The sequence below is a fragment of the Pediculus humanus genome, genomic scaffold (assembly GCF_000006295.1).
Source record: "Pediculus humanus corporis 1103172108311 genomic scaffold, whole genome shotgun sequence".
Classification (NCBI taxonomy): domain Eukaryota; kingdom Metazoa; phylum Arthropoda; class Insecta; order Psocodea; family Pediculidae; genus Pediculus; species Pediculus humanus.
This window is the reverse complement of record NW_002987880.1, coordinates 64,400-78,232: the sequence shown is the minus strand read 5'-3', so window position 1 is coordinate 78,232 and position 13,833 is coordinate 64,400. Positions and strand designations below refer to the sequence as shown.

Genomic DNA, 13,833 nt, shown 5'->3' with positions numbered 1-13,833 from the left:
AATGTTTTTTTTTTTTTTTTCACTTTCAATTTTCAGCTCAAGGAATGACCTTATCCTTTTTTTTTTTAATAAAATAATCTTTGTATGTAGGTTTTAACAAAGTCATAATTTATTATTATAATCAATTTAAATTTGCGTAATTGCGTATGTGTATGTATACAAGTAAACAACTCGTAATTTATAAAAAATAATTAGCCCGGAAATAAAGTTTAAATACAACTCGAATCTAAACAATATCATCATCATCATTATTACCATCGATCGGTAATAAGCATTTAATCATTTGAAAAAAAAATAAATAAATAAATAAAAATTTCTTATGAAATGTCAATAAAACCAGTTTAATAGTTTGCGAATGGGCCTTCGCGATTCAAGGTCGATGGGCCCTCTTTTTTCCTTTTTTGCTCATCGAACATCTCTAATTCCGACGTGTTTGCGTGTGCGTGTGTGTGTGTGAGCAACAAGGTCACTTGAAGGTATGCATGCGTGAGCATCCTAACGGTAATATATCGTTGCAGCCTGATTCGAATTTACGATCGGACGAATCCGAATCGTTATGCTTAATCACCGTGAGGCTTATCGGCGTCCTACAATAACAATCGATTTCTCGATTCGGGAATCGACTCTTAACCGTTTGTCCGGTTGTCGAGGTTATTGCTACGGCAGATTTAAACGTGTCTTTTCTGTGCGGATTCCGATGTCAAGGCCGATCGTTTATACAAACAAACAAACAACTTCGTATGAAAATTTTTTTTTTTTTGAAAAATAATCTTTACTTTCCCTCCTCCCCTCCTCTCTCTATCTATCTCTCTCTTTCCCTTTTCTGTGCGATGTTTTCATCGAGTACTTTCCATTTCAGACGAAGGTCGAAAGAATTTTTTTTTTTTTTTTTTTCACAAAAGCCAAACATTATTTAGTCGTTTAAAAAAACAACTCTCATCATCTACCGACACCCTTTCACACTCTTCACCTTTCACAAAAGATGCCGTAATGACAGGTGGTAGTACCCCACTCGAAGACAGGTGAATTAAAATTTTAAATAATTCTCACGAGGACGACATTTATCGGTTTTCGTTTTTATTTAAAAAAAAAAAAAAAAAAAGAAAAACTTTTATTATCGAGTCGTAGTACGAGTGAAATTAGTCACTCCACTCAATGTGACACACTTTTTAACATTTTTAAAATACTTTTTAATACAAAATTTTTTTTTTTTTTTTGTCAATAAGAAATTTTTCGATTGAAATCTAATATGTATATATATTGCTAAATTTAAATTTAACAAATTAATAAATAATAATTAAAAGAGTAATTAATACTACTACGAGCTTTAGCTCGTGATGTTAAAAAAAATGTCAAAAGGTTGTAAATAGCATTTGGACGGATGGAAAACTTGTTTCCATGAAAATTCCGACATTTCGAATATTGCAAGTCTAAAGAGACAATCACCTGACCTCGCCCCTAATAACTCCCAATAATATTGTGCAACATTTTTCGGGCGGTCACTCATTAAATCTTTGGTAAGTTTAAAAAACAATTCAGAAAAAAAAAAAAAACGTTTTACCGCGGCAGACGATTCTCTTTATTCAATAAGTATTTTCCTTTTATTATTATTATTATTATTTTTCCATTCATAAATAAATACTTTAAAAAAAAAAAAAAAAAACGTGTCTTACTCGATTTGTCTTTTGGTTTTTTTTTTTTTTCCCCCCTACAAAAACAATTTAAACATAATTTATTACTTTTACAAAGGCTTATAAGGAAAAAAAAAAAAAAAAAAAGTAAACGTGTCAATAACCATATCGAATGATCGTGAGAAGAAAATTTTTAACTGGCTAACCGTCCAATATTTTTCTAATATTTGATAATGAGAATTTATTATTATTATTATTATAACTAATATTAATGTTAGGTTTATACTCACTTTGGTTTCTTGCATTTTTAAAAATGTGGCTATCCCTGCTTTCACTCTATTTTTGACTCCTCTGATGGTTCCTTTGGCACTCGTTATGGCAGTAGACTTTTCTTTTGAAAAATAGTCTTTGATTCCCGCGAACGTTTCATCTTCCCCGTTCGATTCATCCCGTGAATTTTCCTTCACGTGAAATTTATAAAATTGATCCGTGTCAAATTCATCCACGGCAGGGATTCTTCTGTTTCCTTTGAGACAGTGGACATCAGTTTTTCGGTCTTCGTATGTTCTTTCTTCGACCACAAATCCTTGTTTCGAATCTTTCGAACCGATATCGTTTCCGTTTGTTTCCGCATCCGGCGGAGACGATTTATTAGAACCCACGATGTTTAAAATCGTTTGAGCAACAAAAGTTTTATTTTCGTCTTTGATTTTTTTTTTCATTTGATCCGCGATCGATGATTTACCGTTTCTCGAACATATATCGCGTATGAGATTCTTTGGTAACGATTTTTGAATATTATCAACATTACTATCCTTATTATCTTCACGGATTGGTGAAAAATCATTTTGTTTGTTCTCACCTACAGCATCCGTCGTGTGAAAAACGCGAACGTTTTCATAATCTTCACAAAAACAATCCGATAAACCTTCGGAGAATCTTTTTAGATTTCGTAAATTTTCCATTTTTTCAATCGGATTCGGTTTCTGGACGAAACCCCCCGTCGAGTCCCCCCCATTTAATTTCGATGTTTTTATTACGTTTTCGTAAACGCTTCCGCCGTTCACTGGGGACCCCGCTTTATCATCCGAATTGGGCGTGTGATACCCGTGATCTTCGGAATTTGATTGAGGATAAAGTTCGTTGCTGTTGAGAGAATCGCAGCTGATGTTACTTTTTTCATCGTCGCTTTCTCCGCTGTCCGCGCCGACACCGCTACTCGTGAGACTTTCTGCTCTTACGTGCTGCTGTTGCTGTTGTTGTTGTTGCTGCTGACCGTAATCTTCTTTTTTAAATTCTTCTCCCTGAAAATTTTTTATCGTGACAATGACGTTTCCATTTTTTGTTTGAACAAACGTCGGAAGTCCGTCGACGTCACTTGAAGTTCCGCTGTCGAAAGAATCTCCCGATAAGGAATCGTTCTTTATATTTTTAAAGTTTGTCTTTGTCTTGGGCAAAACAATTTCCGTAAAAGATGTTTTTTTTTCTGTTTCTAATTCGGATATTTTTTCGCACTCGTGTTTCACCGGTTTAAAATTTTCCGACTTATTTTCAACGTTTTTCAACAATGATTTATCATCGTTCACTTTAACTAGAATGTTGCCACCGTCGATATTTTCATAAAATTCTTCACATTTATCTAAATTTTTTTTTTCCGGATTTGTATTGATTTTGGTAAAGTTACTTGGATTCGCGTGAACTTTTGATTCTTCTACCGAATGATATGGTCCAACATTACAATAATTAGAATCCGCATCATTTGAATTAGTTCGAACGTTGCGACTAATTAATAAGTTTTCGTATAAACACTCATCGTTGCGGGTGTCATTAGATGTATTTTCAAATTGTTGTTCTCTTAACGAACCGACATTTTCGTAAACCTCTTTATCGTTATTTGTATTTTGAAATGCGATTGAAGAGACTCCATGGGGTTTATCAAGAAAATTTTCGTTATCACCGCTGGCATTTTCGTAAAAATTATCAGGTTTTAAACGATTAAAAATATCTTTTTCTCTTTTTTCTTCTTCTTCTTCTTCTTCTTCAGGTGTGGGAGTTTCTTTGACTGAAATTTTAACCACCGTTTTAAAATCCTCTTGTCTGACTTCGATTTTTGGAACTTTTTTCTTTCTCTGAATGGATTTTGTACTAAAATTAACCGGTAAGTTATCAATTTGAGTCGAAATGTTTGCATATTCGTTGGAATTTGGTATTTCTTGATTTTCATTCATCAAATTATTTTCTTTTTTAGTTTGAGCCCAACAAGTTGTTTTTTCAATATTCATTTTATTAGTTGTCGGTTTCCAAATAAAAGATTCTCCGACGATCGGTATCGAATCCCTTTTCTCAGTATTTATTTCAGCGAAATTTGTTTTTATTGTTAATGAATCACCAATTTCACCATTTTTTTCCGTCGAAATTAAATTATCACAAAAATTTTTCGAATTATTCATATTGGATTCTTTCGCGTTTTCAACGGACATATTATTCTCGATGGATTTTGTTTGGAGAGAAGAAAGAAAATGATGATCTTTTAGTGCCTCCATTTTTTCTTACCCTAATAAATTAAACAAAAAAAAAAAAACTATTAGTTTTTATTGTTTGCTTGTGGAAGTTTTTTTTTTTTTTTTTTTTTTTTAAAAAAGTAATAAATATCAATGAATTTATTTTTGTAAACGCAATTTTTTTAATTTTTTCAAAATCATTTTAAAGGCTAGTGCTGGTCATATGGGGGTAGTGAAATCACAAAAAAAAAATATTTATAAGAATTCAATGATTTTACCGACATTTAATCTTTTATATTAATTTTTTTTTTTTTTTGCATGCACAGATGCAAAGTAAAAATAATAATAAATAAAAACGTTGATTACGTGTTGCAAATTAATATTATTAATCCTGCAAAGCAAATACAAAGAGTATGAATGGGATTTTTTTTTATCCTGATCAAATTCAGGTTTTTTCAATTTCATTTTTTTCTAGAATTTCTCATTTATGAATGGTCACCCTTATTTATTTATTTATTTTTAATCAAAATAAAAAAAAAGGTCCCGTTTAAACGAATCATTTTTCCCTTCATCTATTATTACTATTATTACGAAAACTTTAACCATCGTTTCTAGAGGATATTTTTATAAATGATGAGCGAAAGATTTGTAAAAAAAATTTGATACGAAATAAAAAGTGTCCCACCGTGACCTTTGTCAATTTGTTTTGTTTATCTCAGGTGAGAAAATGTTTGGTTTTCCATTGTTTTAAAATTTTCCGAATGGAATATTTCATTTTCTTATAAACATTTATTACTTTTCTATTAATTGATTACAATCGGATCCGGGGATTCAAGTTTCATTTTTTTTTTTTTTTCACAAATTAAATTTCAATTGTTTTTATTTGCGGAAATCTTTTTATAATTTTATTGATGACATCATTAATTTAAAATTTAAAAAAAAATTTTATTTATCACGTAAAGTTAAATTTTTTTTTTTTTTATGAATAATAAGACAAGTTTTTTTTCTTTTTTTTTTTTTTTTAGGCCTTTTCAAACATACAACTACTTTGTTAACGAGCTGGTTTTTTTTTCTTTCTCTCTTTTTTTTTTTTTTTTAAAGGTAGTGGGGAAAAAAAAATTAGAAGGTATTTACGATTTTTGCCAGACATAAAAACAAACGAGAAAGGAATAATAATAATAAAAAAATAAAAATTTTTTTTTTACCACTTTCCATGGTTAATAATGTTATTTCATTGGAACCGAATTCAAAAAAAAAACCATAAACTTTCACCTCGTTTAACGATTTTGTTGAAGAAAAAAATTTTTTTTTTTTTGTTAATATGAATATGAATAGTAAAATTAATCATCGATACAACGACACGCAATATAACAAATACAACGTATCACTTATTATATTAACCCGAATAATATTAATATTTTATTGATAAATTATAAGTGCATCGACGTGCACTTTTGAAGTTTGATCTCCATTTCAACCTCAACCCTCCATCTCTCCCCAATGCCTCCAATAAGGTATTAGGTCCCCTTTTCCCCCTTTTTTAAAAGATACGAGTCTAAGGATTTGAATCAGGATCTTTCGATTCTGTGTCTTTTTCAACTGATTTCGGAACTCCGAGTTAACTTTATAAAAAAAAAAAAAATCATTATTAGAATTGGATTCGCCACTGCTAAAAAAAAAAGAATGTGTTTTAACAGGTGACATACTTAACTACCTTTTAGTTGTTGCTACATGTCAGGCTTAAATTACACACGATCAACCCTGAATTTCACTCGGATATTGTTGCTCACACGTAAGAAAAATTTTTTAATTATTGTCTTTGATATGAATGAACAAAAAAAAATTTTTTTTTTTTAACCTTTTAAACTCACAATAATAATAATAATAAATCGAACGGGCGTGGTCGTAAACATTCGTCAAAAAGAAAATCACATTCATTACTTTTGTTTCGTCCTAAATTTATTTATTTAATTTTTTTTTTAATTTGTTGTTTTTAAATTTAATATTGTTAAAAAAAAAAAAACAAAGTTCATTATATAAAACCTAAAAAAAAAAAACAATTAGACTCTCATTAGGTGAAATTTTTTTTTTTTTTTTTTTTCAAAATTTTACTGTCGCGTGTTGACCATAAATAAATAAAATTTTTTCTTCATTTTAAATAAAAAAAAAAAAAAAAGTCATCAGTTTGACAATTTTATTGATATTAATTTTTTTTTTTTTTTTTTTTTTAAAATCATTATTAAAAAGGGGGTTTTTGTGTTCGGAGGGGGAAGGGGAGGAGGAAGAGGAGGTAAAGGGAAGGGAAAGGGGAGGTACAATATCAAAAAAGGGGTATTTTAATTTTATTTTTCAAAAATAAAATTAATTAATTTAATACAAATAAATAAATAAATAAATAGCCAAAGATACTAAAAACGAGGACATAAAATTTTTTTTTTTCACGTAAAAAATGTAAATTTGACTCTCTAATTAAAAAAAAAAAAAAAAAAAAAAAAAAAAAAAAAAAAAAAAAAAAATACTTGAGACAAGGCAGGCAATTACTTTATTGATGAAGGCCAACAAAAGACACAAACTTTTCCCCTCCCCCTCCCCTTCCCCCCGAATTTCTAAATAAATAATTTACAAATTGAACCTCGAAAATTTTATATAAAACCGCAATTGAGCAATTATTATATTTAAAAACCTAATGATAAGTTATCATTATTCTTTTCCTTAATTACATTATTATTATTATTATTATTTTATTTAAATTTAAAAAAAAAATTACCTTATTTGGAATGCAATGAGGCGGCAAATACAAATAATATCTTTCCCTTTTTTTTTTCACTACCTTATTATTCATGTAAATCCAAAAAAAAAACTTTATTTATTCACCATTAATAATAATAATAGTAATAATAATATGAACTTATAAAAAATTCATTTTTCTCATTTCATATAACTAATATTTTAGTTTAGTACACATTAGAAAAAAACGAAAAAACACATAGAAAGTAAATAAATTTGTTATATGCGAGCCCCGACGTCCGAACCGTATCTCGGTTCTACGAAGACTGTCGATGGCTCACGGTCGTTCAGGTACAAACAGGTATTTGTGCCTCGAAGCAAAATAAGTAAATTAATAAAAAAAAAAAAGTCAAATAAAATTTCGCCATAAATTCAAAATATTTTGTTGCCATTTTTTTTTTTTAATATTAATTAGAATTATTAATTTATTAAAAAAAAAAAAATATTTACATTTTTTTTTATGAATCAAGTTTTTCTTTTTTAAATAAATAAATATATATATATATATATATATATATATATATATATATATATAAGATGAAAATAAAATAATGAAAAAGGTAAATAATTATCAATCAATTTTAAAACATTATTTTTATTGTTTTAATTCAATGTTAAAAAAAAAGGTAAAATTTATTTTTTTGATAGCCACCAAACAAATAAAAAAAAAAAATTATTTATTTACTTCTTTAAAAATTCTACAATCAAATATGGCGTATTATTATAACGGGGCTTTTTTATCATCCAAAAAAAAACCGTTACAATTTTACCTTTTCTTTCATAACTTGAATATTTAATTTTTTTTTTTTCTTTTCGTAAATTTTAAAATAAATGAATGAACGAAAAAAATTATTTAATAATAACTAGTTTTTAAACTAAATTAATTGTTTTTTTTTTTTTTTTCATTACTATAAATGTTTCCCTTCTAATTTTTTCCCAAAAAAAAAAAAAATCAGAGACAATTTTTTAATAATAATAATGAATATTTTTTCATGCAGTTTATTTTACGCGAAAACAAAAAAAAAAAAAAGAAAAAGAAAATTTTGCTAAAGGCAACACATAGATATATATATGTATGTATGAATAAAATTTTTGGGTTTTTACTTTGTTCGTGATACGACACGTCATCTTTTTTTTTCTTTCCAGCATCCTACTATTTACTAAACAATTATTTTTTTCCTCTTAAATTTAAGTTACATAAATTTTATTCGTGTTACACTTTCTTATTTATTTATCGACTTGGCTACGTAAGGATTCACGTTAAAAAACAAAAAAAAAAAAGAAAAAAATAATTAATTAAAAATTAAACAATGTGTTCTTGACTTCTGGTAAGAAACCAAACTTTCATTGGTTCCGATTTTCCTTTCATTGTCACGGGTCCCCGATATTCAAAATGAAATTGAGGATCTAAATTGTCCGGCTGAGAAAGATGCCTGAAAAAAAATTCATATATGTGATAATAATAATAATTTTTTTTTCAACAGTCAAAAAGAAAAAGCTCACTCGTAAGCATCTTCAGAAACATTTATTTTTCCAGGAGCTCCAGTTGTTTCTGTTCTGCTAGTTAAATTAACCGTGTTTCCAAATAGACAGTATCTCGGCATTCGGTGACCAATCACACCAGTTACGACTTCTCCCGAATGAATTCCAATCGTTATTTTCTTTTAAAAAAAAAATCAATCAATCATCACCGTCATGTATCATTTTCCTCATCATCGAGAGAGAATTAAAATATATATATATATATACCACAGGTTTTCCATCGAACAAAACTTCCCGACCTAAATCCATCATGTCCAAAGCAACTCTGGCCATGCAACGAGCATGAGTGTTGCAAGGTTCCGGTAATCCACTCACTGCCATATATTTATCCCCGACAGTTTCAACCTTTAAATTAATAAATAATTTATGGGAAATTATGAAAATTGAAAACACGCGCACACAATTATATTTTGCTTACCTTGTAAACGTTTGGATTTCTCTTGGGATCGGTCAAAACGTCAAAAGCCGTATATAATTGATTAAGCATTTGAACTATTTTCATTGCGCTCCCCGCATCGGTATTAGCTGCACAATAATCGCTGAATCCCACGATACCGGAAAACAATAATGTGACGCTGTCGTAACGTTTTGCTGGAACTGGACGTCGATGTCGAAGTTCGTTGGCTACACTTATCGGGAGCACGGAATACAATAATCTGACGACGTAAAGTTTAATTCCACGTTAATTTCTTTCTTTTTTTTTTTTTTTAAATAAATTACTATTATTATTAACCTGTCAGTTTTTTGTTTTTCCCCGTCTAAAACTCTGAAAGTTTGTTGAAGTTTATCCGTTAAAAGCTCTAAATTTTGCGTTAATTTGTAATCAGCTTCGAATTGTTCGGACATGAGCACCAAATCTCTGGTGGCGTCATGAAGTGGAATGTCACTGATGTATAATCCTCTTCTAAAAATTAAAAATTAAATCACAATTTTACGAGCGCAAATGAAGAAAGTTATAGTAAAGGTAAAAGTTTACCTTGTGAGATCGTCCAAGTTGACAACGCTCGGATAACAAAGAAATATTATAGAATCAGATTCAGGAATGTAAGTCATTTGTCCCTGTAAACAAAAAGAAAAAACGTTTATTATCTACATGACCGTAATTATTAATGAAAGATGATTATTCTACAGAATAATAAATAAAATAATAATAATAATAATAATAATAATAATAATAATAATAATAAAATACTTTTAATCGCAAAGATGAATATTCGGGATCAACGTTCACCTCCATGACTCCAGGTTTGGTTTTAAGTACGTACACGGTACTGATATGAGAAAGAATATTTTCGAACGTCAATTCCAAATGCGGTCTTACCTGAGATTAAAAAAAAAAGAAATTTTTTTTTCAAAAACTAAATTTTATTAAATTTTTGTAACTCATCAATAATAATAATAATAATAAACTAACTGGATGTAATACGTCAGTGATTTTACATCCACTTCTAAGGACACTTGGAATAATTCTGGCAATCGAAGAACCCGTTTGCATAATTGTCATGCTATTGTTAAACAAGATATGAAAAGGAAAAACTTTACAAAAAGTTGCCGGACTCACTTTCGAATCTGAAAAATTTTAATAAATTTAATTAAAATCCATTTGACTTTGACTTTCATATTTTCTTTTTGCCGACAGACCCAAAGACTGTATTTCAGCTTCCGTATATTCAGCATCCGAAGCAAAACCTTGGCCTGATTGCCCGGTTATCAAAAATTGCACGTGATCTGATTCTTCCTTAGATTGTATTATTTCTACTTCGACTTCTGTACCGTGAAGTTTACTCGCCACCGTCTTCGAGTTCGACAACAAAAACAAAAAAAAAATAAGTGGTTTAAATGTTTTTTTTTTGGAAACTATAATAATTTTTTTTTGGATGATTACTTTTACTATTCCGATGACAATATGTTCAAGACCAGGTCGATCGGAGTAATAATGAAGAAGTAAAGCTCCGTCTTCGGGTCTGACTGTGCAACGAAAGGAAGGAGCTTTCATACCCGGATACAATGTGCTCAAATGATCGTGTAAAGCATCTAAATTCTAAATGAAACGACATCCCCAGACGTTATATATATATATATATATATATATATATATATATATATATATATATATATATATATATATATATATATATATATATATATATATATATATTTTATATTTATTTATTTTTTATAAAAAATGTCGAATGGAATTTATTTTACCTGTAAAAATCTCTAGGAGTAGCTCCTAAAACTTGAAGAATTTTATCGTAACCCGAATCTTGACAAAATTCGAAAAAACATTTTCCAAAAAGTTCTAGAATCGTGTCAGCCGGAAGTTCTGTAAACCAACAATCATCATCATTATTATTATTATTTAAACCATTTTTCGAAAGGAAAATATATATATGTATGTCTGGACTCACGAAGTTTTTCAGCAGCAGCTCCGATTAAATTATAAGTTATTTCATCTTCGTAAATTTGACGGACAAGAAATTGTCCTTCCATTTGCACTTCAGCATTTTTCCTGTAAGGGATACGTCATTCATTGTTCAATATTTTTATACGTAAATTTTATTAATAATAAAAATAATAATAATAATCTCACTTGATTTCTTCCCAAGTTTCTTCTCCAAAAGTTGTTATGACCAATAATTCTAATGCATGATTTACAAAGCCATACTAAAACGAAATCCATTAAATAATAGTAATAATAATAATAATAATAATAATAATAATAACAACAACAATAATAATAATAAAATTAAATAAATAAAAAAGTACTTACTAAAAATATAAAAAAATTATAAACTTTATTGTTAAATTTTTTTTTTTTGAATATTCGAAAATAATCAGCGAAAAACTTTTTTTTATCATAAAAAAATGAAAAAAAAAAAAAACTTTTATTTTTATCCACGAAATGAATCCAAATGATTTATTTATTAAAGTAATTATTTTACCGATTAATATTTTATATACGCGTTATTAATAATAATAATAATAAAAAACTTTAAAAATATTATTTGGTCGGTCAAAAGAAACTTACCATTGTTGTAAAAGGATTTTCCCGTATGTCGTGTGAATGTTACTTAAAAAAAAATAGAAAAAAATTTTTTTTTTATCTCGTAGTCTCAGAGAAAAAACAACATGGAAAATAAGACAAGAAGATCATTTCTGACTGACAAACATCGACTGCTCCCCTCGTATGGCAAAAATTATTTCCTAAAGTGGGATCCTATCGATCGGTATAATTTGGAAGGTCCCCAGCAGATGTCTGACCACCACCCAATAGGACAAAGTCACGTGGAATTCCAATTTTTCTTTTTTTTTTTTTTTTTGTTTAAAGCCAGGAAATTTGGCACAAAAATATTTTACCGAAACGAACATAAAAAACATAAAACATTTTATGTTTTATATATCCTATTGTACTTTTAACAATAATGTCAAACAATTATTTTCAATGTATATTGGCGATTTTTTTTTTTTTTTTTTTAAATGATTTATCTAAATAAAAAAAAAAAATGTGCGAAAATCAATTTGAAAAATAAAAAAAAAGTTTAATTAAATTAAAAATTTACTAATAAATGAATTTTTTCCGTAGAATCAATTTAAAAAAAAATTTTTTTTATTGAATTTTCAATTTTAAAAACTTTCCTCCATTTGTCGTTTTATTTTAAATTTATTCTTTTTAAATAATTTTTTTTTTTTTTTCGAATGGCGGATCTTTAATATATATATATTTTCTTTTGTGTACCCGACATTTTTCTTTTTTTTTTTTTTTTTTGATATCTTTTTTGACATCTATCATTGTCATCTTAATTATAAATGTCAACCACTTTCTTTTAAAAATGGACCCTTCGACAATTCAGATGGTGGTTTTTTTTTTCTAAAACTAACGTTTTCTCTCTCTTTCTAATGTATTGACATTTCAATCATCTTACATCAATTTTTTTTTACTTATAATTTTTTAAAAACAATTTTAATTGCTTTTTTTTTATTTTTTCGAAATCGATCCGGACTACATCCTAATCATAAATTAACAAAACTTTTTAGTTTTAATGTTTTAATAGGAAATTATAAATAACACTTTTGAGCATCAGACGAGGTGATTATTATCTCTACCTCTCTTTGATTTTGTCTCTCATATTTATTATCAATGATAACAAGATATGAATATATTTAAAATTGATTATTAAAATCCAGGATTCGAGTGTTTTAACAAGAGAGCTAACTAGAAACTATTAGATTTTAATAATAATTATGGGGTTGTTCTATGTGTTCAAGGAGGATCCGTTCCAGGTTTTCTACCTGAGTAGAAAGGATAATGGAATTTCTGTCGGTTATGAATGTTATTTTTACTACCATTTATTCTTATTAATAAATAACGCGTAATTATTAAATAATATAAATTCATTCTGATATTGAATTTCGTATTCGTATATGTAAAATATTTATTTTTTTCCAGGGATTCGTTTTTCACGTTTTGAAATTAAACCTTACCTTCCGTTTTTTTTTTTTTTAAATGAAACTTCATTTCAATAATTGATGATTCAATACTATTATTATTATTAAATTGCAAAACTATTAACTTATACCGAAAAGTAATGTTTTACACGAAATTTGTAAATTATTATTTATTTTTATATGAAATTTTCGTACTCATTGATGAATGATTTAGATATTAAAAACTATTAAACTAAATTAAATATCGATAATTTTCATTTTTATAAAAAAAAAAAAAAAAAAAAAAAAAGTAATTACCCAAAACGTATATTATGAAAACATATTTCATGTACATATATTTTTTAAAAACATTTTCAATTTTGTTTTATTTATTATTATTATTTTTAAATAACTTTTTTTTTTTTTGTTAAACCGCAACCAGTTAATTATAACAACGAAACCTTAATTTAAATAACAAATGAATTGTGTAAATTGTGTGTGTGTGAGACAAACTTTTCAAACGTTTATTTAAAATATTAAGATAATTATAATCGTATTATTATTATTATTACGCAACCATTGTATATATGTATATATATATATTTATAATTAATAAAAATAAAAAAAAATTTTCTTTTCATTCAAAAAAAAAAAAAATTTTTTTTTTTTCTCATCTTGTTTCAACATCATTAGTATTCTCATCTTTATTCAACCGTTCACTTCATCAAATATATTTATCTCATTTTAAAAAAAAAATTTTTTTCTTTCATCGCGAAATGCGATGAAACAACCTCTTGCAAAAAAAAAAAAGAAAATTTTTCCATGTTTTTTATTATTAATCCGGAAAACCTAATTTTTTTTTTGTAAAAAAAATTTCACAATTACATATATAAAACACCTGACGCAGTTCATTTATTACTTTTTTTTTTCTTTTTTTTTGTAAT

At 27.3% G+C, this 13,833-nt stretch overlaps 2 protein-coding genes across 2 annotated transcripts; both read right to left on the bottom strand.

Annotated features, from left to right (window-relative positions):
* Positions 1-1,741: 1,741 nt before the first annotated feature.
* Phum_PHUM588480 (uncharacterized protein) lies at positions 1,742-4,111 on the bottom strand (the record flags this gene model as incomplete). The annotated part of the gene is made up of 2 exons (XM_002432454.1): positions 1,742-1,750; positions 1,922-4,111. The coding sequence occupies 2 exons, from the start codon at positions 4,109-4,111 to the stop codon at positions 1,742-1,744; spliced, it is 2,199 nt and encodes a 732-aa protein (XP_002432499.1).
* Positions 4,112-8,222: 4,111 nt separating this feature from the next.
* On the bottom strand, positions 8,223-11,495 carry Phum_PHUM588470 (soluble guanylyl cyclase beta subunit, putative; the record flags this gene model as incomplete). Its single annotated transcript, XM_002432453.1, has 14 exons — positions 8,223-8,352; positions 8,423-8,580; positions 8,669-8,806; positions 8,880-9,117; positions 9,195-9,365; positions 9,438-9,520; positions 9,654-9,782; positions 9,876-10,030; positions 10,103-10,256; positions 10,347-10,473; positions 10,670-10,787; positions 10,873-10,973; positions 11,055-11,128; positions 11,493-11,495. The coding sequence occupies 14 exons, from the start codon at positions 11,493-11,495 to the stop codon at positions 8,223-8,225; spliced, it is 1,779 nt and encodes a 592-aa protein (XP_002432498.1).
* Between the last annotated feature and the right edge of the window lie 2,338 nt (positions 11,496-13,833).